General features: G+C 43.4%; 1 protein-coding gene across 1 annotated transcript in view; it reads left to right on the forward strand.

Annotated features, from left to right (window-relative positions):
- The window catches only part of STIMATE (STIM activating enhancer), a 131,789-nt gene that overhangs the window by 92,978 nt on the left and 12,048 nt on the right, over positions 1–26,763 (forward strand). Inside the window, exons 2-5 of the mRNA XM_078661641.1 lie at positions 1,685–1,733; positions 6,173–6,268; positions 12,772–12,893; positions 24,562–24,674. Coding sequence (XP_078517767.1) covers positions 1,685–1,733; positions 6,173–6,268; positions 12,772–12,893; positions 24,562–24,674 — 380 coding nt within the window. The remainder of the gene's footprint in view (positions 1–1,684; positions 1,734–6,172; positions 6,269–12,771; positions 12,894–24,561; positions 24,675–26,763) is intronic.

Consider the following 26,763-nt stretch of genomic DNA (forward strand, 5'->3'; position numbering starts at 1 on the left):
ATTGATTGGACCAAATCCTTTCGTAAAACAAAGCGACTGTTTGTAGCTTTCTCTCCACCAACCAAAAGGCAACCCCATCTCTAAAGCTGGATTGTAAAATGTATACAAATATGCTATCACAAAGCAAAACATACACTAACAGTTCCTCCAAGAGCGCACACCGCACGCAAACTAGGAGCCTCCATGGCTTTCTAGGGAACATTCCCCTAGAAGACATCTGCAAGGCAGCAACATGGTCTACAACACACACCTTCACTAAATACTACTGTGTTGATGTGCAATCCATGCAGCAAGCTGCAGTAGGCCAAGCTATCCTCAAAACTCTCTTTCAAACTACTGCAACAGATACAGGTGACCACCGCTAGGGGAGACACTGCTGTACAATCGATGCACAGTGTGAGATCTGCATCTCGTATGCCTCGAACGGAAAATTCTACTTACCAGTATAAATCTGTTCTTGGCATGTAGAGCTGCTGAGTCTCGCACGCCCACCCTCCTCCCCGGGGTCTTTATCTGTTCCAGTTCTCTCTTAATTAGATACACACACATGGACATCCCTTCTTTCTACTTCTACTAACTCCATTTCCCATCATGGCGAAAAACAATCTAAGGATGGAGTCGATGCCCATGCGCACTATCGTCGAAGGGAGGAGTCACCTATCTCGTGACGACAAAGACTTCTTCCAAGACGACAACAACATGCAATCCTCCGAGCCCAACACCAGGTGGCGATCTAATGCACAGACTCTGCAGCTCTATGTGCCAAGAACAGATGCATACTGGTAAGTAGCATTTTCCTTTTCTTTTAACGTGTGCAGATTATACGGCAAATGATAGACTATGTGGCAAATGCTGCACAGCTATAATTATGTGAAAATCGCCGCAGCCGCACACGTGTGGTCCAAGAACATACTTAATGTACAGCTGGAAAGTGAACATTATGGTATGCATTAGAACACGCCCACAGCGATGTGTAGAAGTAAGAGGCATCCAGTCAAGAGTGCACAATACGGAGCAAATCAGAAAAGTTGTCCTCAAAACCCCCTCCTCCCCCATTACTGTGCATACTTTTACAGGTAGTAAGGTCTACCTGATAAGAACAGTAAGTTTGGCAATCGCATTGGATTCTCTTTTTAAAATGGTAATAGAACTTGACTGCAATGCTTAAATAAATCTATACCAATTTAAACGTTGTCAATGTAATAAAACAATTGTGACCATTTGGGGGGGGGGGGGGCGATTTTGTTTTTTTCGTCATGGGGTGGGTGCGGCATTTAAAAGTTTGAAGACCAAAGTCCTATGTAGTGCTTGCATTACAATGCACGGATGACTATTTTACATCTCAGACGTACATTATATTTCCATTCCATTAAGTTATCCATCATATATGTGTATTGCATAGAGAAATAATTTTTTATTACTTCAGCAGACCTTCTTGTTAATGTTTTAGTCTGGACTTAAAATGCAAGATGCAGGTATTTGCTTTTCCAGTGCTTCATTTAAACTGGTTTACCTTACCATGTGAGGTTGTTTTTGTTAATAATACCACGTACCAAATGTTTTGATACTAGTCCCATGTGGTTGTACATTGGACACAACCAATTGACGAAATAAAGTTTGCAATGATTTTTCTGTTCAAAACGCCTGATGCATATTGAGAAAATATATTTTCATTTTCTTTCAGTGAAGCGCTTCAGAGAACCAAAGCATGAGAGGCGTCCGTGGAGAATATGGTGAGTGATGAAATATTAATGATGTTTCCTAGAATGCATTGAATTGCTTGATGATCAGCAGCGAGTAAGTGAGAGAATGAATAACCATTTGCTAAGATGATGTAAATGAAACCCTACTAATGGAGTCTGATGTCTGGGTATGGAACACTTGAAAGAGAAAAGATGTTTGTCGTGATTTCCCTTGATACTGGGGGAATAAACACAAGACCGAGTGGAAATAAACGCTATGTTTCCTATTTGCTAATGTGCCCCTGTCTTCTCAGCTTCTGTAGGAAAGGAATCGTCTGCTCCTCAGACATGTCAAGTTGAGACATTGCTGTCACAGTTCAGTAAGCTGAAACCATGTAGAGGGTAAATGTTACTAATCAGAATACAGAGCTGGTGAGCAACAGCCAAAGTGCCCTGTTAATAATATTTGATTAAACATTAAATTTGTTCAATCCGTGCAGATAAATTCTCCACACTCTGGGAATAAATATATTCAGATAGAAGAAATAAGGTCCTTAATTGATGTTTAAGATCTGGGGTGATGTCTGACTCGATTGTTGTGTGTTCCAGAGATCACGGTTATGAACCAGGTTTATCCATCACTAAGCGCGCGGTTTGATGGCTTCCGTGTACCTCAATAACCATATCTGGTGAGCCTGGGAATTCTTGGAATCGTGAACTGTGCTTGTAGGAAGCGAAAATAACTTGACATTCGTTCAGAGTGGCTGTTAGTGCAGGAAAGATGTATTGACCGTGAGGCATAGAGTAAGACATGCTTTACCTTGCTGGATATGCATTGAGACAGCTAATCAGCAGTACAAAAGGTGGTTTGCAGCGTACACAGCATGAGGATCATCCCGCTCACTTCTACTTTAATAAAAAGACACGCCTCCATTGGCATTCATGCCAGAGTGTCATCCTGTTTGTTTCCTTATGTTTGAAGATAATCTCTGAAGCCACTGCTGACTGAACAGTGTATCAGAGGCAAGATCACAAAATGGCTGGGCCATATGTCCTATTGAATGAATGAAAATGTACTTTCCTTGAATGAGTCTGAAAGAGAAATGCTGCTACTATCGAGTCTGCACAACGACATGCATTTCTTTTGTTTATTTCATTTTTGAATGGCCAAAGAAGAGTTTTTTTTTTGCTTCCCACAAACCTTAGTCCATTAAGAAAAAATAGTTTGAATAATCTTTGGTGTAGATTATTTGCTGTAAAGTTAAGTGCTATAGTTAGCATTAACCTTCAGTTGACCATCTTCTGGAAAATCCTACCGCTGATGCACAGCAGTCAGTTAGTGGAACTGGCGAGTCATAGTAATGGGGAGTGTGGACTGCTATAATGTAGTATTTTACAGGGCTACCAAAATAGCTCGGCGAAAGGTTAATGACTGCAAAATTATGCAGAACAAGACCATGCAAAAGCGGCATTAAACACACTCTGCTGGATCCCAGGAACGCCAGAAATAAATTTGCAATCATTTGCATATACCTGGAGGTTGTTCAGTGGGTGCCCTCAGCCAATAAATCTATAGAATTTCTAGATCAGAAAACTCCAGAAGAGAAACTTTAACCAAGCATTGATCTGATCTGTGGCATCTACAAAAGCCGTGTTGAAGACATGTAGAGAAGGGGTGTCTGATCTTCTATTTGGTTGGACTCTACTTCCTCCGACCTCAGCTTTCGTGGCATTGTGTTTCTTTTTTTCATCATGGAGTTCTACAGTAGTTCCGAGGTCACATGTACAGTAATTTACAAAACTCCTTAATAAAGTACAGACTGACTTTGGAAGTGTGGCAAGGGCGTGATGGCTGCCAGACAAGCACATAGAGTTCTGTAGTGTATTTCCTCTTATTACAGAACAAATAATTGGTGCGCTGTGAGCATCGGATTTCTCTGAGCTATCTCCGTTGTGGCATTTTCTGGACCGCGTCCTTACAGAATACATTCTCACTAAATTGCTCAGAATGTGCCATAACAATAAAGGAGGTGGAATTTAAATCATCAAACATGTACACGTTGGGATTGTTTAAAAACTAGAAATATGATAGAGCAGCTACTGTACATTTAAAAATGGCAATAGAGTGAGTTTCATTTTCCAGAGGATTAGAATTTAAGGCTGTAAAATGGTAGCACCAGTGTCTCTTGGGCATTTTTACTTGCAAACATTCAGAATGGGCCAAAATGCGGCTCTTGAAATTTTTCTGAGGAGGCGCATTGATGTTGCAAAAAAAAAAAAAAAGTCAGTAAGATGAACGGCCATTCACACAGACTGACAACCTAACAAATGTGTGCACTCCTCTGAAACCTGTGCAACAAAAAATTGTTGGAAAATTTTCCCAAGAAATGTATAATAGATTGTTTTATGATATTTAAATATGTCGCATTTGTAGCCCCTGATTAAGCCCAAACCACTTCCAAATGGTATTGCTGTAAACGCACATGGCTCTTCATGATAGTCCAAGGCTCTTGGGTCCTCATGTAAAAAAAAAAAAATAAGTGCATTGCATTCAAAGATCACTAAAATGAGGCTTTTGGGGTTCTCTAACCGGATTTATTGTAAGCACATACTGCAAAAAGTCCCGTATTAAGCATCTCTCCCTGTCGGGAGCTTCCCCTTAAATTCAGGGAGGTGCTGTGAATCCTCTGTGCAAGTAATTAGGGCTCCATTATAAGCAATGAGGTATATCCACTTTCATATTCCTACATCCACAAGGGCTGATACCACTAGTATCCGTACTTAAGATAATTAGGAATAACAGTCTATTAGGAGTATGCCCCTTAAGAGATTGTTGAAAAACAGGATCTGTGTTTTTGCATGTTATTCCTCATTTGCTGAACTTTTTTACACCAGTAGATTTTGCCTTTGAGCAGGTGGAACCTGTTGGACCTGAAACATTTCTTGGTTTCTTGTAATTCCTCATGCAGGTGGTAATAATCGGTATTCCATGCATCTGGTAACGAGGCCTTACATGTAGGAATACTTCCCTGGCCACCTATGTCGGGGTTTTTTCCCCCCCAAGAATTCAGATTAAAAAAATTATTTCTGTACCTGTGTTTAAGAAATCACCAAATCGGAGACTATGTTAATGAAGGTTTTAGGGAATTATTACTGCCTACCCCATGGAAAGACATCGTCCTCCCTACTGCTCCAGGCTTGAAGACCTTGTAATGAGTCCAGAATATTTTGCCTATGATACTCCAAAGTACTCAGGACAGAAATCTGTGTCTGGAATGGAACAAGCTCACTACGAACGCATGGTGCCACTAGTCTTGTGCCACGGAAGGAAGGAGCACCAGACTCTGCCCCTGGACTTTCTCAAAAACCAACCCAATCAGGAACTTTCTTCATCTGTAGCCCTCCATGCAGACCCGAGCACCATTGTGTCAATAAACACCTATCTTACTGCACCCAAGAACAGACAGCAGCACCCCTAGCTGCTGTCACTCATTGTTCTAGGATGCAGATGAAGGGTTATCTGCTTGGTCTTGACAGAACAGAAACACCTGGTCGTCTGGTCTTGGCACCCCAGGACCTTCCAGCATCGCCTTGAAAGACTGCACCTATCACCCGATGTCCGTGAATCCGGTATCTGCAGCACCATAGCCCATGTTTTGTACTTCTGGAGCTGCACAGACCCCCATCCATTTGTCTTCACCATCTGCCAAGCATTGCCAGGGTCCCATTAAATCATCAGCTGTACCAAAGACTCTGCAATCGAGCACTAGATGCCAATCAAGACATATGGTCTTGAAATCTGATGTCAGGATTGTGGCCTGATATCCTGGTTGTGTGCCAGTGTCCAAGTGGCACCAGTCTTCCTAAAGCTTGCACTCTGGCATCAGCATCCAGGAACCTACACACCAATGATCGACCCTGCAGCAGCTTCCAGGTAGCACCCAGGGTTTCTCCTTGGGGCAGCTGCCTAAAGCCACCCAGGCTTGCATAGGAGGCCCTCAGTCACTGCACTCTAGATGCACACGAATCTTTGGCCAATCCCTACCTCCCGTTACCCCATGCTATAATTACTTGCAGGCCCCCAAGCTGCTTATTCTGTCTATTGAAGAATCTCGTACAGCTGCTGCTTGAGATAAACCCGTCCATAGTTGTCGGATGACCCCTTATTGTGTGACGCTTTCAGCCGGTGTTTGTTTTTACCACACAGCACTGTGCATGCTGGGATTTGAGGCCATATTTACACCGCTTAAGGTAGAACTTCAAGTCCCAGAGTGTAAACTACTTTTTCACACTACGATAAAGGTAGGAGAATCCAAATGTGTATATTGTTTTGCTGATTTCTGTAAATAATTCTAAGAGCTGCCATCCTTTGTATTTTTTTTTATAAATTACTTTTGAGACACGTTGCTCGTGTGAAATGTTAGTTGCTATGGAAGAGTGACTAAGCGCTGTGTTTGGACCTGATCTTGTAACTGCTCTTGCTTTCACAGGTTCCTAGACACTTCCAAGCAAGCCATAGGAATGCTGTTCATCCACTTTGCTAACGTCTATTTATCGGAGCTCACCGTCGGAGACCCTTGTTCCCTGTAAGTTTTCAACTTTTGTTTGTCAAACACCTTAATACAATTCAGTGAAACTTTTTAAGTTTGTTGCAGATTAGAGATCAAAGGGTAACATTTTGTAAAGGGGGAGAGGGAGCATATACGTAACCTAGCAATACACCGGTTGTGGTTGAAAAAACAGAAATATACCAGATGAACGTCATGGAATCAAGGCCTGTACATCTTTCATGCCTAGTATTTCTTCCAGTCTTTAACTCGCACAGGTTAACTCATATGGACAACACAACCACAATGTATTATGTAAATAAACAGTGGCACTAGGACGAGGGTCCTCTCTCTAGAGGTGTATGCAGTCGGGTAATTGCTCCTACCGAGAAGTTATCCATTCAAGCATTGCACCTCCCAGGTCTTCAGAGCTGGAAGCAGATATTGGATTAAAAATCGTCAATGGGAACAAAATGGCAATGTAGGGTGGAGCAGGTAGTCTTCTGTCAGTAGAAACCTGCAACAAGGGCACAAATGTAAGAGGCAGCTCCCTCTTAACTATGTGTTAATCTGGGGGGAGTAGGAGGTGAAGGTAGCCCATTCAGAGAAGCAAGGAGCCGGGAAATAGCTTGGGGAAACTCCACCTTAGTTTCGATGGGGCCCTCCGTCTCCTCTGACCTACTACAAAGAATGCTTAGAGTAGAATGTTTCAGGGGAGAGGATGGCCCTACAGTTCATATCTGCGGTCTGTGATCCCCGTCCAACTCTCTCAATTAAGAACCACTAGATTGAAACAAATACAAACTGGAATACAGTGTGGCATCAACCATGTGTCATAGGTGCTCCACCCACGTTCTCTACTTACAGAAGTAATATAGGGGCACATGAATCAAGCAAAGGAATTGCGATTCCTTAATAGCGACTATTAAGGAACCGCTATTAAGGAATCTCAATTCCTTATGCATGTAGATTGCGCAGAAATAATAGCGATTCCTACACATTCCCTATTGGCGAATCGCAAATTGCGATTCGCTAATGATGAATGCTTTCCCATTCTTTTTTATGGTCCTAGAGGCCCATAGGAATGAATGGGAAAGCATTCACAATTTGCGATTACCAATTAGGTAATCTCAAATTGCGAAAACAATTCAAAGGTGCAAGGGGGCCAAAAGCCCACCCTGATGCACCCCCCAAAATTGTATTTGTGCTTATATGGCACATACGCATGCCCTAAGGGCATGTGTATGTGTCTCATGGCACTTAGAAAAATGCAATATTGTGCATTTTTCGAAGGTAGTGCAAATAACCATCAACTTAAAGTTGATGGTAATTTGTGATTCCTTAATGCAAAGTTTCATCATGAGAATGCTTCTTGCATTTAGGGAATCGCAAATTGAGATTCCTAACTGCATTCGCAAAATCAGTAAACGCAAAAATTGCGATTACCTATTTTGCAAATGCCTTTGGGCTTGATGCATCCCAAAAGGCTATTTCTGTGAATCGGCCTGTTTGTGACCGGTAAATAGCTTGATGCATGTGACCCATAAACACAACATTTATGCACCACATGTCTGGGCGATCAATCTGGTTGCAGGGGACTGACAAATCAGTTTCAAAATATGGAAGAGTCCATTGTCCCATCTTGTCCTCCCGAGCAGGCAACAAGTAAAAGGAATTGTATCACTGTCACCACTATAAGTCCTCTAGAGTCCATTACAGAAATTACCCTCATTATGTGCCCCTTTGATGACAGAGCCCGGCTCCAGGTCTCACTCCTTGTTGCAAAGACTCCTTCTGTGTACCTGCATCACTCGTGGTCACGCGGAGGGAAAGGCCAAAAAGGTACAGTTTGTTATTGGTATTTTGAGGCAGGAGCACACACTCCAGAGCTGTGCAGGGGACTCTTTTACCTATCTCAGCAGATGGAACCTTATCCTAGAGTTCAGACCCCTGCTGGTCCCATCAGCATAAACTATAGTGAAATTGGTCACATGGTGTCAGAGGACCTCTTAATGTGAGCAACTACTCAGTGTGCAGGTAAAAAAAGAGTACTGCAGTGCCGTTTTGTGTTAATGCTCTAATTCTGCGTCTCGATGTAGTACAGCTGCCTGATGTATAGAGGCGGCTACCACTACCGGTCTTCCCATGATGAAGTGAAACCGCTAACCTGATTTCATTGAATTTGCTGAAGCACATATATTGTTGACCTGGCAGAGTTGCTTGAGCTGACTAGTCCACTCTTATTTGTAACTCCTCATTCACACTTTCAAGGCTCTACACAACATTTGCCCAATCTACCTCAACAATTGCATCTACTTTCACAAACCTTCCAGACACTTCCACTTCTCTGGACTTCTACTTGCACAGATGCCACACATACAGAAAACCAGATCTGGCAGTCAAGCCTTCTCCTACGTCACTCTTAAAGTGTGGAACGACTTGCTGCTACACTAAAGATCCTTCTCCTCACTCCTTGACTTTCATAAGAAGCTGAAGAACTGGCTTTTCGAGTAGTCTCACTAGGCGCTATGTTTGGCTAGACACTTTCTAAGCCCCAGGTTACCCTTCCATGTGGTAGTTCTCTGCAAATCTACATAACAATGAGGCATGTTAACGCTCTTGACTGACGGCTGTTGGCCAACAAATTACCGCTTCAATGGAAAAATCTGCCCCAAGACATAAAAGATAAGAGAATCTAGCTCAAATCGGGTATCTCGCATGCCAGATTATTATGATGATGTATGATGAAGCGATATGTTTCAGGGAGGACCTGCCTTGGCGGTTCGGGCAGGACTGTTCCTATCAGAGCAGGGTCAAGACTGATTTGCATATGGCTTAGTCCAAATTGAGGTGGCAGGGTGTGCAAAATAACGATGGAGTGGGATGCGGTCAGAGTAACTACCAGTGACTTAGATTAATTCAAGCATTCTATGCATCACTTTTTTGTATACTTCAATATCTAAATCTGCCCATTGTGACTGACCTCGTGACAAAACCGACACCTGTAGCTGCTGATTTGGTGCTCCAAAGCTGACCCTCCCCTCTCGTCTGTTTTTGTTTTGTATGCTCACCTGTGATACCTTACTGTGCTCCGTTGTTTTGAACCTAGGCTTGTGCCGTAGAAGCCTACATACATAAAGATATTACATTTGGTGATCAAAGAAAATACATATGACCCTAAAATTATTAGATGCAGCAAAACTCGTGGTCAGGCATTCTTCTTTTGAAAGCATTGAAATAAATCAATTACCGTTTGTTTTATACAAGAAATAAACAGTAGCTGATATTGCATTACTAATTTCAAGAATTGTGGGCAAATTTGAGAACCATTTCCTAGGAGAAAGCAGGGGGTACGCTTTAAACCTTTTTGTCAGAAGCCTACAGACATTCACAACTGCATCCCCATCCCCAACCGGTCCTGGCCGACTTCCAAGTAGTGCTAAAGTGCTGTGTCTACATTTTTCTAAGAAGCCCACTGGCACTGCTGCTGAATATTTGTGTTGCCAAATACCACAGCAGTCTAGTCTGTTTCACCTTATGCCTCTTTCATCAGCCACTGCTTCTGTGTCGCTTTCGTAGGTTCCTTTCTTCCATTGCCATGAGTTTCCATCTCTTTCCTTCTCCCCCCCCCCCCCTTTTCTGCTTTGTTTCTTTCTTGTTCTGAGTCAGTCTGATGATTAAAAATGGGCCTGGTCCCAAAAAAAGTGTTGATGAGCCCTCGCCTGCAACCATCAGCTAACATTAGGCACTGCCCAAGTTTCGTTATCTTTAGTATCACAGTTAAACTCTCTGGCCCTCACTCCAAACATTTTCATACAAGCCCACTCTTACAATGGCTAAAACTCCCAACTTTGTCTCTCTTAGAATGCTGCTCGCTGCTTGGTGCTGGATGGCACTGGTGAGAAGAGTGCGTCTCAGTGAATAGCATTGTAGTAAAATGATCTGAAATTGCATTTCTGCAGCACTTACTACCACAGACGAGGCGTTGAAGCACAGCGAGCAGCACTCTACTCTTAGTGGCTAGTCTATTGATTACTTGGATTCGTCCGGTGCTATCAAGGAAACTATTAAATCAATCTACTCTAGGTTCTTTGGTTCTATGAGTTTATATGTGATCATTAGTGGGGGTATGCTGGAAGCAAACCGTTGATGGAAAGAGATGCTAGGTTGCATGGATAAGGTTTCAGAGATAGACATTAATGCAGGTAGGCACACTGGTGGGGGTACTAGCCAGTAACATCACCTCATAAAAGGAATGGGGGATATTTGACAGTGTTTCTTTGAAAACAGAAAAAATGCTGCCAGAAAAAACATGTGAAGTGTCCCTTATATTGATCATTCTTAATCTAAATTTTTTCAATTTTTATGAGGGCGTGGTGGCACTTTCCACACCCCTAGGTCCACCACCATTTGACAAGCATGTGGCAAAGTAGTTTATAGATCTGGGAGGCATGCAAATGGTGGATTGGAAGCGGATGGTCATCCAAAAGAAATGGAGGGGAAAATGAAAGTCTAGGTCAAGGTCACTTTTTTTGCAAAGTTCTAGGTATGTATTGGGAGAAGATTTTTTAAATATATCTGTGGAAGCAGAAGTGTAGTATGAAACGACAAACCATCTACTGCGAGACTTAACTCAAGTACAGTTTAAATTCAGCTCTTAACTTAGTGTCTTCAAGTTATCTTTCCATTGATGCTTTCATTTTGAAAGAGATGTGTCGGATGCTTGCCTTGCTGAAAGCCAGTGCTTGTTGAGAGGTCCCTAGGAGCTCCCATCAAGCACTGTGACATTTAAGCACGTTCGCTACATGTAATGACCATTGGACAACACCATAGAGAAAGACGAGGTGTAAAACTGTTTGAGGCGTGTGGTGTTATTTCGATCTCTGGTGCACCCTGCCCCACTGTATGCAACATACTTGCAACCCCCGCGTGTACCTACCACAACAGTATGTTCAATGCTATGAAGTATTATTAAAGTTTATGCAAATCATTTCAAAACATACATATAGACGTATGTTTAAAAAATGAAACTCCCCCTGCTTCTAAACAAGGCAGTTGATAAACACGTTGTAACATTAGTAAATAGCAGATGTTTATCTGAGCCAATCGTTACCTGGTCAGAAGGGCAGCGGTCATTACAACCAGGTTGTGCTCTTTTCTTTTGCATTTAGATAACCTGGCACCCCATAGGACAGAATCCACATTATGCAAAAAGGATGTGTCAGAGGTCACTGTGCCCCCAGTACATCCACCTTGTCATGTAACAGGTAAACAACGTTTTCTTTTATGACAGCCGTTGTTGACCCTCTTGCAGACACAGCCCTACAGCCAAGCCTTCAACGAAACCGTAATTATTACAATTTTAGTTAATGAATTGGCGGTTTCTATTTTTCCCTGCTCATGCGGCCCATTGTTAAAGATCACTACATCATGACTCGATGGAGAAAATAATTTTCCGCCTGTTGGCGCCACCTTGTGTCCAACTATAGGAATAATTGTTTCATGAATTTGGGACCACTTTCTTTGCAATTTTAGACTGCTGAATGTTTTTTGGGGGGTTGGCGTTATCAAAACCTTTTTAATGTTACTAAAATTGTACGTATAATATACATCTAGTATTATTACGCAAGCCCCCTTTATCTATTGTTGTCATTCACATTTTTCTTCCGACCACTACAGCATTTAACACGGGGCAGTGACTGGTCAGCCCACTTCACCAGCTGGCCATCTTCACTGTGAGTGAGGGCATTCTGCTGTTTCTTAGAGTACAACCCACACAGCGTTGTTCCCTTCATTACCAAGAATACCTTAGTAAAGTGTGCTTTCTGAGACCTAAACAACTATTCTTGCTATTAGCCAACATTTCTTTATTTATTTTGAGGGCTTGGCATCTTCTTTAAGTTTTACAAAAACCATGACAAAACGATCATTAACAAAGCAAAAAGGGCAGCAGCCAGAGCAAGACCTATTGGCTTTGCCACTGCTTGTTTAAATGGTGTACACCTGGTCTTTTTAAAATGTGTATACTCTAGAACTGTTAGTGCAAGTACACACACAACAAGACTACCATAGTTTGTATCAAGTGGATTTTAGATTGAGCAAATGCATAATTTATTTTATTGGTTCGTACAAGGAATTTATTCGTTCATTAGACGGAGAATTGAAGTTGAATGTGAAATGTTAGCAATTCTTGCGTTACAATGTAATCTGTTTGCTTATTCAGCTATTGTTGTCAAACAATAATGTACCTGATGTATTGTGATGGACTCTTCCTTGAACTAGTCAATAGAAATGTAACACCACACACTCTGAATAAGAATTATAATGGAAAGCGGTTCATGGATGTAGATCTACAAAAAAAAAGCGATGGCGCTTAACCCCTTCTCTGCTGACGCCGGCCGTTGCGCGAGCTACCTCCCTGGTGCTGCGCACGTCCAACGGCCGACGCGGCCGCACCAGTTTCTTCGAACGTTCAGCACTGGCGCTGAAGGTTCGAAGCAGCAAACTAGTTAATATATGATACACTGTCCTTCTTCCTGCAGGTACCTCATTAACTTCCTGCTCGATGCTACGTTGGGGATGCTCATCATCTACGCTGGCGTGCGGACAGTCGGTGTTATAGTCGAATGGCGACAATGGGATTCACTTCGATTTGGAGAATACGGTAAATGTTTGTTATTGATAATTGGTTGAAATCAAATTCTTTATGCCATGTTTGTGATCTAAACCATAGCTATTGATACAACTTTGCTTAAGTTCTGTGTTCAGTCGGTTGTGAACTCTGCTGTACAGACAGGCAATCCTGGAAACTAACCTTTTAAGAAATGCTGTCGCATTAAGCTTGTAAGAAACACTCTCCTGCTTATCACCAGCTGTTGGGCAGAAGTTTATTTATCTCATAAACAGTCAAAAGTTCATCTGCCCAGTCTAGTTTCTCACAAGGAACTAACAGCCAGATTCATGAAGCTAGGCCTTTAGGTCCATAGGAATGAATGGGGAGTCATTCCTTATTTGCGATTAGCAATTTGCTAATCGCAAATAAGGAAGCTGTAGAAATCGCAAATAAAATTGCGATTTCTACATGCATCCCGTTTTGCGAGTCTTTAATAGCGATTCCTTAATAATCACTATTAAGGGCTCGCAAAACGGGACAATGATGAATCTGGGGGATTGTCTCTTTCTCTAAAGTGCAATCCAGCAATCACCGGACTGTTCCTGACTCTTCAGATACAAACTTAATGAGTTTATGCCTGCATTTGTACCACTGCAAGAGCATGGCACAAGGACCTCCTTTCCTTTTTTCAAAATCAGATGACAGCACTACCGTTTTTCACTGACCGCATTCTTCAGTTAAAATTAGAAATGTGGGTGTAAAGAGTTGGTCTCTCGAGCTCAGCCTACACTCCGGTCTCATGAAACAAAATCGTTTTTCCTGTAAGGTATTGTTGTGCAACTGGCAGTACATTAGGAGAAATGTGAGGGTGCTGGAATTGTTGGGCAACCGTCTGCTCCGGAAGGCAACTTGGTTACCATTTTAAAATTTAGCAAAACCTCTGAGATGGCCACTTTCAAATACGTAACAAAAATCCCAGTGGTCAAGAGGAGTGGAACAACTGGGGGCTACTTGCAAAGCAGGGGATATTTCCGAAAGTGGCTATTGACCTTAGGCATGACTCCGTCACCAACTATAACCTGAACCCCACAATTCTCTGTGCCTTTGATGCCTTCTTTGATTTATTTTTTTATGCCACTTGATTCAGAGGCACGAGTGGCATCAGACAAAACAAATATTCTGAACTGGAGCTAGGATGTAGATCTTTTGGACTTCAGGCCTCTTCTACTTCGGTTTATGTATACAAATTAATAAATGCTAAGTGTATTCTTTTATTCCAACTTTTGTTGTCTGGTATGGAAAATTTCCTTTTAAACTTACTGAAAGCGTCAGCTATGCTTGCCATTCAGAGACGATCTGGAGTCTTGAGGCTATGCTAACACTGTGTCCAGCTTTTGTGTGTAAACCACCGAGGCTTTTCTGCAGTGGTGTTGGTGCTTGATTCATAACTAGTTCCTTAAAACCTTTCAACTAGAACCAGGCCGCAACTCCCTTCAAAGCCTTCAGGCTCGAAAGAACATGGACCTGACAATAAAGCATCAGTTATAAATTTGAGGAAGCTTAAAATATTTCAATAAAAGACCTGGAGCGAAATCGCGAGCAAGAGGGAATCCTACTCCTCTGCCAACAGCCCCAGAGGAGAAAGATGTATCCCTGAGTGAAGAAGGTTCACTTTGATAGCTCAGTCCATAGCCTAACTCTCTCAATAATAATGGGTACATAGTAAAAGAGAGAGGCACATTTGTAATGTCTACCAAGATAATTCCTTGATGCACAATGTGGCAGTAAAGTCTTTACCTAAATATGACTCGACCACATATAACCCACTTATCCAGATGTCAGCACAGTGGTGTGGACTGCAGCTCTAAAGTGGTGGATGAGGAGGAAGTGCTGAACACACTACAATGAAATAATTAATTTCTACTAATGTGTTTCAAAGTGAGGCTATTGCTCGCTTCTGGGTTTTCGATGGTTGAAGCGGTCTGTTGCGTAAAACCTTTTGTTTTGTGCAAGAACAAGTGTACACCACAAGAAACTATGCATCTATGAATACATTCAAAGCAGACTGTCCTTTTTATTACAACTCATAAGTGGTCAATAAACCACAGCTCTACACTTTGGATAAAGAGAGTAAATAACTGGTTGCGGCGGGAAAACATCTGGACTTTTGGGCATCCATTTTCTCCACAAAGCTAATTCTACTGTATTATTTTTGTACTAAAATATGCGCTGTTCCTAGTCGGCGAGCTTTGAAAAGTTACTCAAATACTCACCTTAAGGACACAGGAGGAAAACACAGGCCATTGTCCACGAGCGGAATAGTCATTGACCTATGAATTAAAGCATCCATCCCCACTGGATATATGAAAGAAAGACTCTTTATCACTGACCTAGTTCTTTATTGCCACTCTTAGTTATTATGCTTTAGCACTGAGATGCAAGAAAGGATTATTTCTACACTGTTTGTCGAGACTCTTCCTATAATTGAGGATTAGATCATACATTAGAACACGCTAAAATGGTAGAGAGATGAACATTAATGGGAGTATTGCAGCAGTGAATTTCAAGGAAACTGTCATTATGAAGGATATTTCTTTCCGCATGCCTATCATTCATGGTATACGTTTAATTAGTAATAGTTTAAAAACGTTTCTAATTTTTGATGCTATTCTGCGCTACTTTCTGAAGTTATAACCTGCTTCTGGAGTGTTTATTAAATGTCTTTGGGTCCTACTAGACTGTGACCATCACATCACATCACATTGCATGCAGGACAAGGCAAGGTGCACATAAGATAGATCTCACAGAGAAGGGCCAGTGAATGTCACCAGAACCTTCATTGTCCATTTGTATACTTGAACTCAGACCAGCATTTCTACAAATATAGTTCTTCCAAAGACACGTACACAACAATGAGATGTACACTTGGATGAACTATGTGGCAATAAAGTACAGCCGGAATAAATGTGGATGCTTCAATTTGCCAGTGCTGTCAAATCGGTCACAAGAGCTTTGGCACACTAAGTATACATTGTTCTAAAACGGGTGCCAGAAGCTCACACTACAGCACAGTTATGTAGATGTAAATGCCATTTAGTAATGGCAGTTAATGCAAGGGGTAGTAGACACATTCTCTTACAAATTGATTCTTTATTTCTCAGTACATTTGTTTTCAAGCAGTGACAAGCAAAAAAAAATGCCCCGATTTTGAGCCCAAGATCCCGAACACCATTGAAAAGGGAAAATCCTCTGTTGGTCAGTTTGTAAAGCATGTTTGAGTCCTCGTTTGCTTTACCTCCAGACTGTATAAGTCAGATGTTTTTAAAAAACAGTAAACCGTCACATGTGTTCTTTAAATCCAAGTTCTTTCTCATTCTTAACCTATGGGTATTCCTTCCGCCTAGTGACAGGACTGGAAACCCTGATGGACTAAGAGCACCAGGCTCCACTTGAATGTAGCCTAATGCTACTCGTAGCAACAACATTAACCACACTACAGGCATCATTGCCACAATCCGTCACACCACAGTGGAACTGACCTGCAGTGCAGACATTGCTGTCTGAGAACTGGGCGAGTGACCCAAAGCCCAAATCTGTAGATTTATTAGCATGTCTGTGGTCTTAGAATTCAGTTAGCCAAATGTGCCACAGATATGTATGGAGATATTTAAGATGGTAGGAAGCCTGCGAGGAGGCGTGGCTCCTCGGTGAAGCATCAGCGCTTTAGGCCCCTGTTAGTCTGGTGGAAACAGGACAGGTGCCATAAGCTGATGGATGATCTGCACTGCTACACTTCTAATTTCCTGGTGAAAAGACCTCTGGATTTCCAATGCACAGCCTCAACTTGCTCTGTGGCGGGAAACCCCACGCAGGCGACCCATCTGCGATATGGCTTACACTAGGAGTGTAGAAAGATCTGGCCTATTTAGGACAGGCCTTCTGATGTTCAGTTTCCTGCCCAGCTCTGCCCTCCTCGCATGGTGAAGAAAGCAGAGGTGGTCCCTAGAGCTGTCTGTGTACTCTCAGCATGTCGGACCATGTGTTTTTGTTTCACTGACATGAACTCCAGCTAAACACTACTTCTCTTTTCCATCAAGGGACTGTGGTATGTGAATCCGTCCTGGCAGCTGTGGCCTGTGTGGAGACTGGAGCATCCAGGCTCCACTTATGGGCATTGTCATTGGTGTAGCGATCATTGGGGCAGCAGATGCTGTTTCACCAAAGACCAGAGGTTTAAGGGACTCCCTGCACCCCAGTTGTGGCTGATTGTTACTACACAACGAGGGCAAGGAGACAGTTAACCATGCTCCCTCTAGCATCAGAACTGGGCACTCCTGCTGGAGAGACGCAGTAAAGGCTGTGTCCCTGGTGTGCGCTCATGTATCTGTAAGATGTTTCCTGGGCAGTGCACTTGGCTAAAGAGCGCTCTAAGTGTTCCAACATGCATGAACATCTAAAGGCCTGAAATACCCTTAGACCACCGCACCTACTTTTCTGAAAGGCACAAAAAAGTTCTGAATTGTTAGCCAATGACGTAGATATTACGTTACAGAAAAAGCTGAAACCTAACCGTGGGAAACATTTGAGATGAACGAGATTCATTATTGTTTGCCTGTTGACCTTTTTGTGTGTTAAAACCACAACCTCAGCCACCACCCTCCAGTGTTGTGTCAAAGGAGCATACTTTTCCATTTAATAAAAGATCACCTGCCCGCTAGTGACAAACTGCATCACATCATCACAGCATGACCCAAATACCTGCTTGCCTTGGGCCACGGAGCACCGGAAGAGGAAGCCGCTCGAGGCAGTCTTGGCCTGCAGAGTCGATGCCGAGCCAATTTCCCATTTAACAGGAGCTTGCAGTTGGCAGGCACTTGCAGTTCACAGGTCTTTCTTCCATCTCCATGCCACGGTGATCTACAAAGGGAAGAAAAGTCCAGCCTAAACCTTCAGTTGCTTATGACTGGCGTTGAGGGTCTTGGTGAGAACACCTGAGTGCGAGGTTGGACCCTGTGGTTCATTTCTGAAGCATTAGCAGCCTCCTGTTTGATGCTAAAGGGCACAGAGAGGAGAAACTGATGGGAGATGAAGAATGTGCACATGGCTGTTGGAGAGCTGTGTCTGCTTTTTCTATGCTTTGCAATAGAGAGGTTTAAGCCAGAGATGGCAGGAATTACCAGAAGTCGCACATCGAAAGGCAGTGAGCAGCGGTTGCTACCTCTGGCGACTACTTAGTTGATACCACTCCCTTTGGGGTTCCCGTGAGGTGTCTGCTTCTGTTCCTTTTTAACACTCACAGATGTGAGTGTGGTTAACTAGTCTTACAATTCACATTGTTATTCAACAGGTTTATCTCATACTAGCTGCATGTTAAGATATTTTTGCGCTTATTTTTGTTTAGATTCAGGAACTTTCTTCTCTGTAGATGACCTGTTGTAACAGGGTTTTCACAACTCGCGTATTGGGTTTCTAATTCATGTAATTGATGAGTGACTGACACTATTCCCTCCATCACCTTTCTTCGGAGGAGCCAAAGGTACCAAACACTGTGCCCTTCTTTGTAGGAGAAAACTGTACTAAACACAGTGCCTTTCTTTGGAGGAGCACACTCTACCAAACACACTGCCTTTCTTTGGAGGCGCACACTGTATCAAACACAATGCCCTTCTTTGTAGGAGCAAACTGTACTAAACACAGTGCCTTTCTTTGGAGGAGCACACTCTACCAAACACACTGCCTTTCTTTGGAGGCGCACACTGTATCAAACACAGTGCCCTTCTTTGGTGGAGCACACTGTACTAAACACAGTGCCTTTCTTTGGAGAAGCACACTGTCCCTTTCTTTGTAGGAGCACACTGTAGCAAACCCACTGCCTTTCTTTGGAGGCGCACACTGTACCAAACACAGTGCCCTTCTTTGGAGGAGCACACTCTACCAAACACACTGCCTTTCTTTGGAGGCGCACATTGTATCAAACACAGTGCCCTTCTTTGTAGGAGCAAACTGTACTAAACACAGTGCCTTTCTTTGGAGGAGCACACTCTACCAAACACACTGCCTTTCTTTTGAGGCGCACACTGTATCAAACACAGTGCCCTTCTTTGGTGGAGCACACTGTACTAAACACTGTGCCTTTCTTTGGAGGAGCACACTGTCCCTTTCTTTGGAGGAGCACACTGTACCAAACACACTGCCTTTCTTTGGAGGCGCACACTGTACCAAACACAGTGCCCTTCTTTGGAAGAGCACACTGTATCAAACACAGTGCCCTTCTTTGGTGGAGCACACTGTACTAAACACAGTGCCCTTCTTTGGTGGAGCACACTGTACTAAGCACAGTGCCTTTCTTTGGAGGAGCCCACTGACCTAAACCCAGTGCTTTTCTTTGGAGGAGCTCCCTGTACTAAACACAGTGCCTTTCTTTGGAGGAGCCCACTGTACTAAACACAGTGCCTTTCTTTGGAGGAGCCCACTGTACTAAACACAGTGCCTTTCTTTGGAGGAGCCCACTGACCCAAACACAGTGCCTTTCTTTGGAGGAGCCCACTGACCCAAACACAGTGCCTTTCTTTGGAGGAGCCCACTGTACTAAACACAGTGCCTTTCTTTGGAGGAGCCCACTGTACTAAACACAGTGCCTTTCTTTGGAGGAGCCTACTGTACTAAACACAGTGCCTTTCTTTGGAGGAGCCCACTGTACTAAACACAGTGCCTTTCTTTGGAGGAGCACACTGACCCAAACACAGTGCCTTTCTTTGGAGGAGCTCCCTGTACTAAACACAGTGCCTTTCTTTGGAGGAGCCCACTGTACTAAACACAGTGCCTTTCTTTGGAGGAGCCCACTGTACTAAACACAGTGCCTTTCTTTGGAGGAGCACACTTTCTTTGTAGGAGCACACTGTACTAAACACAGTGCCTTTCTTTGGAGGAACACACTGTACTAAACACAGTGCCTTTCTTTGGAGGAGCCCACTGACCCAAACACAGTGCCTTTCTTTGGAGGAGCCCACTGACCCAAACACAGTGCCTTTCTTTGGAGGAGCCCACTGACCCAAACACAGTGCCTTTCTTCGGAGGAGCTCCCTGTACTAAACACAGTGCCTTTCTTTGGAGGAGCACACTGACCCAAACACAGTGCCTTTCTTTGGAGAAGCCCACTGTACTAAACACAGTGCCTTTCTTTGGAGGAGCACACTGACTGAATAATTGGAAACTCCTGGTCTCAGATTCCTCACCTTTTGAATAAAACAGGCTTCTGACTGAATACGGAAACATTTCGGCAGTACCCCTCTGTCTGCTGGTATGTATTTCTGTGCAGCTCCGCACTGATGCGGTACAAAAGGGGGTGGTGATGGACGGAGCATCTGAATCAATCAAACACTCACACCCAGTCAAAGGATCTGGGTTTAATCCATCACCGTTCTTTAGCCCACTCTGCCACCCCAGTTCAGACATGGCTAAATGCAAATCAGTCTGAACCTGTGCCTCATGGGAACAGTCCAGCCCGAACTGCCAAGCCATGTCTTCCCTGGACCGGAAACAAGCTTCCGAGGACCGGTTTCTGGCATTCCAGCTGTCTTCAGCCCGGCTTGCTTGAATCCAGTGGCAAAGTGAGCAAGGGACTCACGTCTGAGTATACCCTGCCACACTTATGGCGGCCAAAAGCGGTACAAAAGGGGGTGGTGATGGACGGAGCATCTGAAACAATCAAACACTCACACCCAGTCAAAGGTTCTGATGCTATTCTGCTCCGGAAATCACGTGCGGAGCCTATATAGGTGCCACTTCTGCACGCTGACATCAGTGTCTTTCTTTCCAAGCCTCCAGACATGTAGCCAGAGCTCCCTTTGTGTGTCTCAGAGATATTTCCTCAAAAAAGGTTAAACAGTGTGTAGGGGATGCCACCGGGAAAAAACAACAGGTTTCAAGCCCTACAGGGACTGTTGCAAATAAATGTTTGTGACAGATCCTCACCAGCTGTGCCTGTAGTGTCTGGATCAATCCACGACTCGAAGGTCAGCAGTGAGTGCACTTAGAGCATACCCTCACAGTCCCTGACAGCCTGCGGGTACATCCATGTGCTATGTCGCAAAACACAAAAGGACTCGCTTATAAAATGTCACCAAATCACAATTTGCATCTAAAATTCGTCCCCGCACATGTTCTCACTCCCGGTGTAGTTAAATCTGCTCAAGGTCCAAATCATCATGCAAGTCTAAGAACCATAAGACCTTGAAGGTTTCCACACCCTTACGTCATGTGCATTCGCCTGAGCAGGGCCATGGGCAACATCACACTTCCGAAGTTGACAGACTTTGGAGCCGATACTGCAACAAATTCTGGCTTAGTCCAAGTTTGAGTCGTCAGCTACACCACAACAGATTTAAGAGTTTGGCACAGCAAAGCTAAGGCTCTTCGTATCCTTACCGACTTCCTCTAGGGCGTGTTTGGGTCCCAAGGAATCGTGAGCCTTCCATCTAAGGCACTGCCGTTGGGTTCACCCTGGTGCCAATTGGACCCTCTGAGCCCATCTTGCTACCGGCTCCACGTTCTAAGCCGGTCCTGGGTTCTTCAGCGCCGATGCTGACTCCATCAATGCTGGAGGAGGAAGTCCCAATTAATCTCTCTGATGCCGGTCTGACCTTGATCAAAGTCGCCCGATTCTACCCGAGGTGCTTCATTCCCCACTTGATTTGCATCCCTCCCTGATTTGCATCCCCCCGCTAACACACACACACACACACACACTCACCAACACCCACACGCGCACACTCACGCACACCAGTACACTTTACACTCCGTTTTTGTAACTTAACTCAAACAATTACCCGGGTGGTGTGCTTGCGGAACCGTACCAAGATGAAAAAGGACCTACCAGACACCAGTGTTCTCAATACCTCTCTCTGCAATGGGTATCTTCTCACCCCTGGTCCTGGTTTCTCATTTGGAGTGGTAGTCTGGACTCCTGTATGCTTTCCACTGATGCCCCTTCTGCCCTGAGTTCCCAAGAAGAACAGGACCGACGGGCCGAAGTTATAGTGGCTCTGGATTGGGCACAGAAAGTACGGTATCCAGAACTTTTGGAACTGAACATGTGTCCTCTGATGAGACTACCCCTTTGCGAGGATCTCAGCAACAGGGTTCTGCACTTCGGCCTTTGCAATATTCACTTTCATGCTTGAAGATTGAGCAATAACTTGAATGCCTTTGATCTCCCTCCCGAAGTGGTTGGCAATCAGCCTTCACTTGAGAAACTGTATATGCTGGTCATTGGGACAAAGTTGTGGTTTGGTGCGCTGCATGCCAGATTGACCTCCTCCAGGCCAAGTTATCTGATGATCTATTCATTGTTTTTCTGGTCTGTCAAGGCTTTGCTTGGGGCGTGGTTAAGAGTGATTTTTTTTTTTGTACCCCTACCAGCCTTTTTCAGGTTACATGATCAGTCCAAACTCTCAACAAAAGGGCTTCTGTTCCTGTGAAAAGAAGGTCTCTAAACAGGTTGTGTGTGATTAGACCAAGGTCTTAAAGGATATCTTGTGACCTCCTCAATCAGTTTTAATCTACTATTACGTGTCGCTACTCCACTGCACTGATCACCTCACTTGCATTCATCATACAGCATTCTCTCCAAAAAGATATCCGCCAAAGTGACCCTTCGGGGGACCTGTAGGGCATTGCAGCGCCGGCCCGACTAGCCCCTCCCTAGGATGAAGCAGGACATCCACCTGAGGGTATGTGAGGGCAACATGAGACAGTCTTGTTGACTGTCCTCAAGACCTGTTTAGAGACCTTCTTCTTCTTTTCACAGGAACAAAAGCCCTTTCGTTGAGACTTTGGTCTATCCATAGGAGCATGGGCTTTGGACCTTCTAATCTAGCTTCCAGCCCCCCCCTCTTTCCTCTGTTGAGGAAACTAGTTGAGACGGTACATGATTAGTCCTTGTTTAAGTCTCCAGTTGGGATGCGATTTTTGAAAGACCTAAAACATTTGTTCCCTCCCTTTCATCATTCCACAGTGGGACCTTAATTTGGTCTTCACCTTCCTGATATGTAATCCATTTGAGACACTTCACAGCTATCCCTTATGGCTCCTCACCTGTAAGTCCGTGCTACTCGTCACCATGAAATCAGCATGGTGTGAGAGTGCGCTTTAGACTGTCTATGTACTCCACCAACTTCCCAGACGAGGCAGTTCTGCAGACTCTGACATCCTTTCTGAGAAACAATGCGACAGCATTTCACGTCGGCCAAACCATTACCCTACCTGCATTCTATGCTCCGCCTCACCGTTTAAGGAGAGACTACATCAATTGGTTCCAAAGAGAGCGTTTGGTTCCTCCATTGATTATACCAAAGATCACTGGGTGGCTGATTGGTTCTTCGTGGGGTTATATTCTATAGTTTTTTCCTCAGTTCATACTTTAAACAAATGCCTGGTAGGGTACTTGACTCCCATTTCAAATTTACTTTACAGTGATTTTCAAAGTATACTACATACGCATAATTGCTATATTTGATATATGTCAGACAGTTTATCTTCTTACCAACACTAAGAAGGTATTGATTTCAAATGAACGGCACGCATTTTTGTTTTTGATATGCAAGTTATTTTGTATTTACATTGTTTTTCTAAAGTTCAGTAATAAATATTTAAACAAATTTATATCCAACATGGTATGGAATTGCACATTCGGCAGCTTGCAGCTGTTGAAAATAAGTTTTAAGTTTGGTTCGAGTAAGAGAAACATAAAAAATTAAAGCTGACTTTGAATTGTGATTAAGAGAAAATACCCTGAATCATTCAAGCTTATGGTGCAACCTAAGCCATAAGTAAAATAATGCTAAAAAATGCCTGTGTATCGATTCAAAATTATCTTAAGTCATTAGTAATGCCTTTTGCTATAGCGTGTCTACCTTCTGTGCATAGGTAGAATCTTGATTGGCAGTTTGTGAGGCCGTAATATGGCCTTCTTTTTCTAGATTCGCAAACCAAAGAAAGCAGTGTATGATATACTGGGTAAATGACTGGGAATTACACAGTTGAGGTTCAAGCAGATGTAAGAGAGAGGTGGCATATGCAGTGGGCTAACTTAGAATTCATACGGTAGTGTAAGCAGAATGAGTATCTTGCTGAAAATAAATCCACAAATGGTTTATTTATGTGAACGCTGATTAAATAAAGGAAACGTTGTGTAAAAGTGAGAAATCGAAAACTGGTGCCAAAGTTGCAAATTGGTCTGACTAGGATTCGAGCAAATGACACGTTTCTTTGGATTTCGTGGCCTTTTTGGATTGGATTTAGCACCTTCTGTGTGATATCCAGTGCAAGAAAAACAAACATACCTACTACATGCTCTTCGGAAGTTGGAAGAAACGCTCTTTCAATTTGTTTCTTGTTGCTTTATTGCACTGTGGTTCTCTGACTGTGTGGTTCTCTGTATGTTGTACTGTGTGTGTGCGCGCTTTGTCACACAGTGGTAGTCCATGTCCATGATACCATCATACTTCATGAACACATGCCTTGCATTGTGACGTCTCACAGGAAATACTTACGCTTTAAGATTCTTAGTGCAAGGTCGTACTCTGGTGTTGAGCCTAATATGTATTCAGATGTATTCGACCTTCCAATTCCACCCACTAAGCACTATCTGAACAGTAATCTTCAAGTCCCACCTCCTTCTTCTAAGCACCATCTAAACAGTACTGTCTTTATTTTACAGGTGATCCGCTGCAGTGCCGTGCCTGGGTGGGGCAGTGCGCCCTCTACATTCTGATTATGATGATTGAGAAAACTGCCATTGTTGTAGTCCTGCGGATACCTCAGTGGAAAGAGGTTTGATTGCTACTTCCATATATCAAAAACTGTTTGAGAACATGTAGCGTGGTTGCCTAGATATCTGACATCTTTTTCAGTATGGTTAATGTACTAATAGTAAATGATTGTTGCTCTGAGTATGTGTATCCAGAAATTAATGACCTCTCAGCTGCATGCAGCACTTCAAAATAACTTTTAAATGCCAAAACAAGCATTCATAACTTGACCCCTGCCTAGTGGAGGCATCACACCAGCTCCTGCTCAAGCTGCTCAAGCTGTTTCCAGTGAGCAGATAGCACCACACCTACATGACATTGGGCTGTAAATTGAACCCCATACATTGCCTGTGCCAAAATCAACTATTCAAATCATTTGAAAGCAGAAATGGTGCTTGTAATACTGTGGCAGAAGGGTCACACCTACATAAATTCTGTTCCAGTAGTATTACTACTTTGCCCAGTAGAACTACTTAGCACAAAGTGGCCTTTGTGTGTACTTTCTGTAAGCTGTCCTCGATGGACTCTTTCTCTTGGCCCAGCACTTTATTCGTATGTGCTTACTAATCCTGTGACTTCAGTATTGGGTTTGAGCACTACTGAACACAGCTTTGATGTAAATGTTGAGCTAACCCGTTTAAACCACATAGTCCACCTCCGTCGGCATCTTAAGTCTGGCAAATATGCGGGTTCACTGCTTAGTTGGATGAGAGATTCAACTGTACACCTTATTGGCCTGTCCTGGTGAATCCAGAATGTGCACAGGATTGCTTGTGCCGCAGGGTGGAGTGATGCTAGTTTGGTCCAGTATGCCCCTTTTTTTGTGATTGGATTAAATTGATTTTCATAGGATTGGCCAGTTTTGTTGTATCACTGACCAGGTACATTATGTTGGTATGATTTCTGCGGTGTTCCCAGTGGTTAACGAGTGGAATTACTTGGAATGTTAGTCACATTTTTGGTCTGAGAGATACAAGGCATCAAAGACTTCTGTGTTCCCAAGAGCAAGAATGCCTTAGTGACATACATTTTCTTTATTTAGAGATTAAACGGCAGTGCCAATTAAATGTGTACTGTACCAATATAGTGGGGCCCTTTCCATTTTCAAGCATGCCGCCCTTTGTATGTTCAGGCAGGCCTTTATCACACTTAGTACACTTCTTGAGGTATTTCATATTCTCTTGTAGGTTCCTGCACCTTGAGAGGCACTCAGGGGCTACCCGCGTTGCTTAGGCAAGCTGAATCTTAAACAGGGGGTTTGCCATCACATCACAAAAGTCTGTTCCAGTTGACAAAACATGACTTTAAACAGGTTTGGCAAGTTTCTCATCGCTCCTTTGCTCAGAAACAGGGATAAAAATCGAGCAATGCAACTACAGCAGACACAAACACCTAATAGTCTTCTACCCACATGGGCCAGTTGATCGAATCCTTTGTGTGCTTCCAATTTCAAGGAGTATCTCCCTTGCAAGTCAGGTGGACACAGCACAGTCACAATACCATATCTCTAAGACTGAGGCTTTTAGGCTGCACCCACTAATGGGGCACGTTCATTAGAGAGGTTCAAGCAGGGTGCAAGAACCCACCTGGATGCAGTAGATTTTACCAGTGAATTAACTGTTTCCCTAGGCAGACCTACAGATGAGAGTTAGTTTCTTGAACACTGCACTTAATACAGGTGAACTTTGACAACTGAAAATTGTGTTCAAAAGCCAAGAGGGCTACATTGTCAGTGACTGACACCAGAGCTTGGATTTTGTTTTTATTTTGCTAGCAGTTTCAGGTGAACTTTAATCTTGGTTTCACATTGCATCTACTTGTTCAGTTGTGTTTCCTTTTTAATCAATCTTGTTAGTCTTTATTGTGGTTAACTTGGTAGTTGGCAACTGGGCTGACAACTTCAGACAGCACCAAAGAAGCTTGATAAATAATTTAAAGGGAACATCCAATGCAGCGGTGACTGCTCGGCTAACCGGAGTAGAGTCGCTCCACAGGAAAAACAAAATGATAATAACCGCCATATTATCTTTACTTTTCCAAACTGGCTCTGTTTAGGTGTGGGTGGAGCGGGGCTGGGCTGTCCACAGAGCAGGGGAGGAGTGGGGGACACT

Source organism: Lissotriton helveticus, chromosome 9 (genome assembly GCF_964261635.1).
Source record: "Lissotriton helveticus chromosome 9, aLisHel1.1, whole genome shotgun sequence".
Classification (NCBI taxonomy): Eukaryota; Metazoa; Chordata; class Amphibia; order Caudata; family Salamandridae; genus Lissotriton; species Lissotriton helveticus.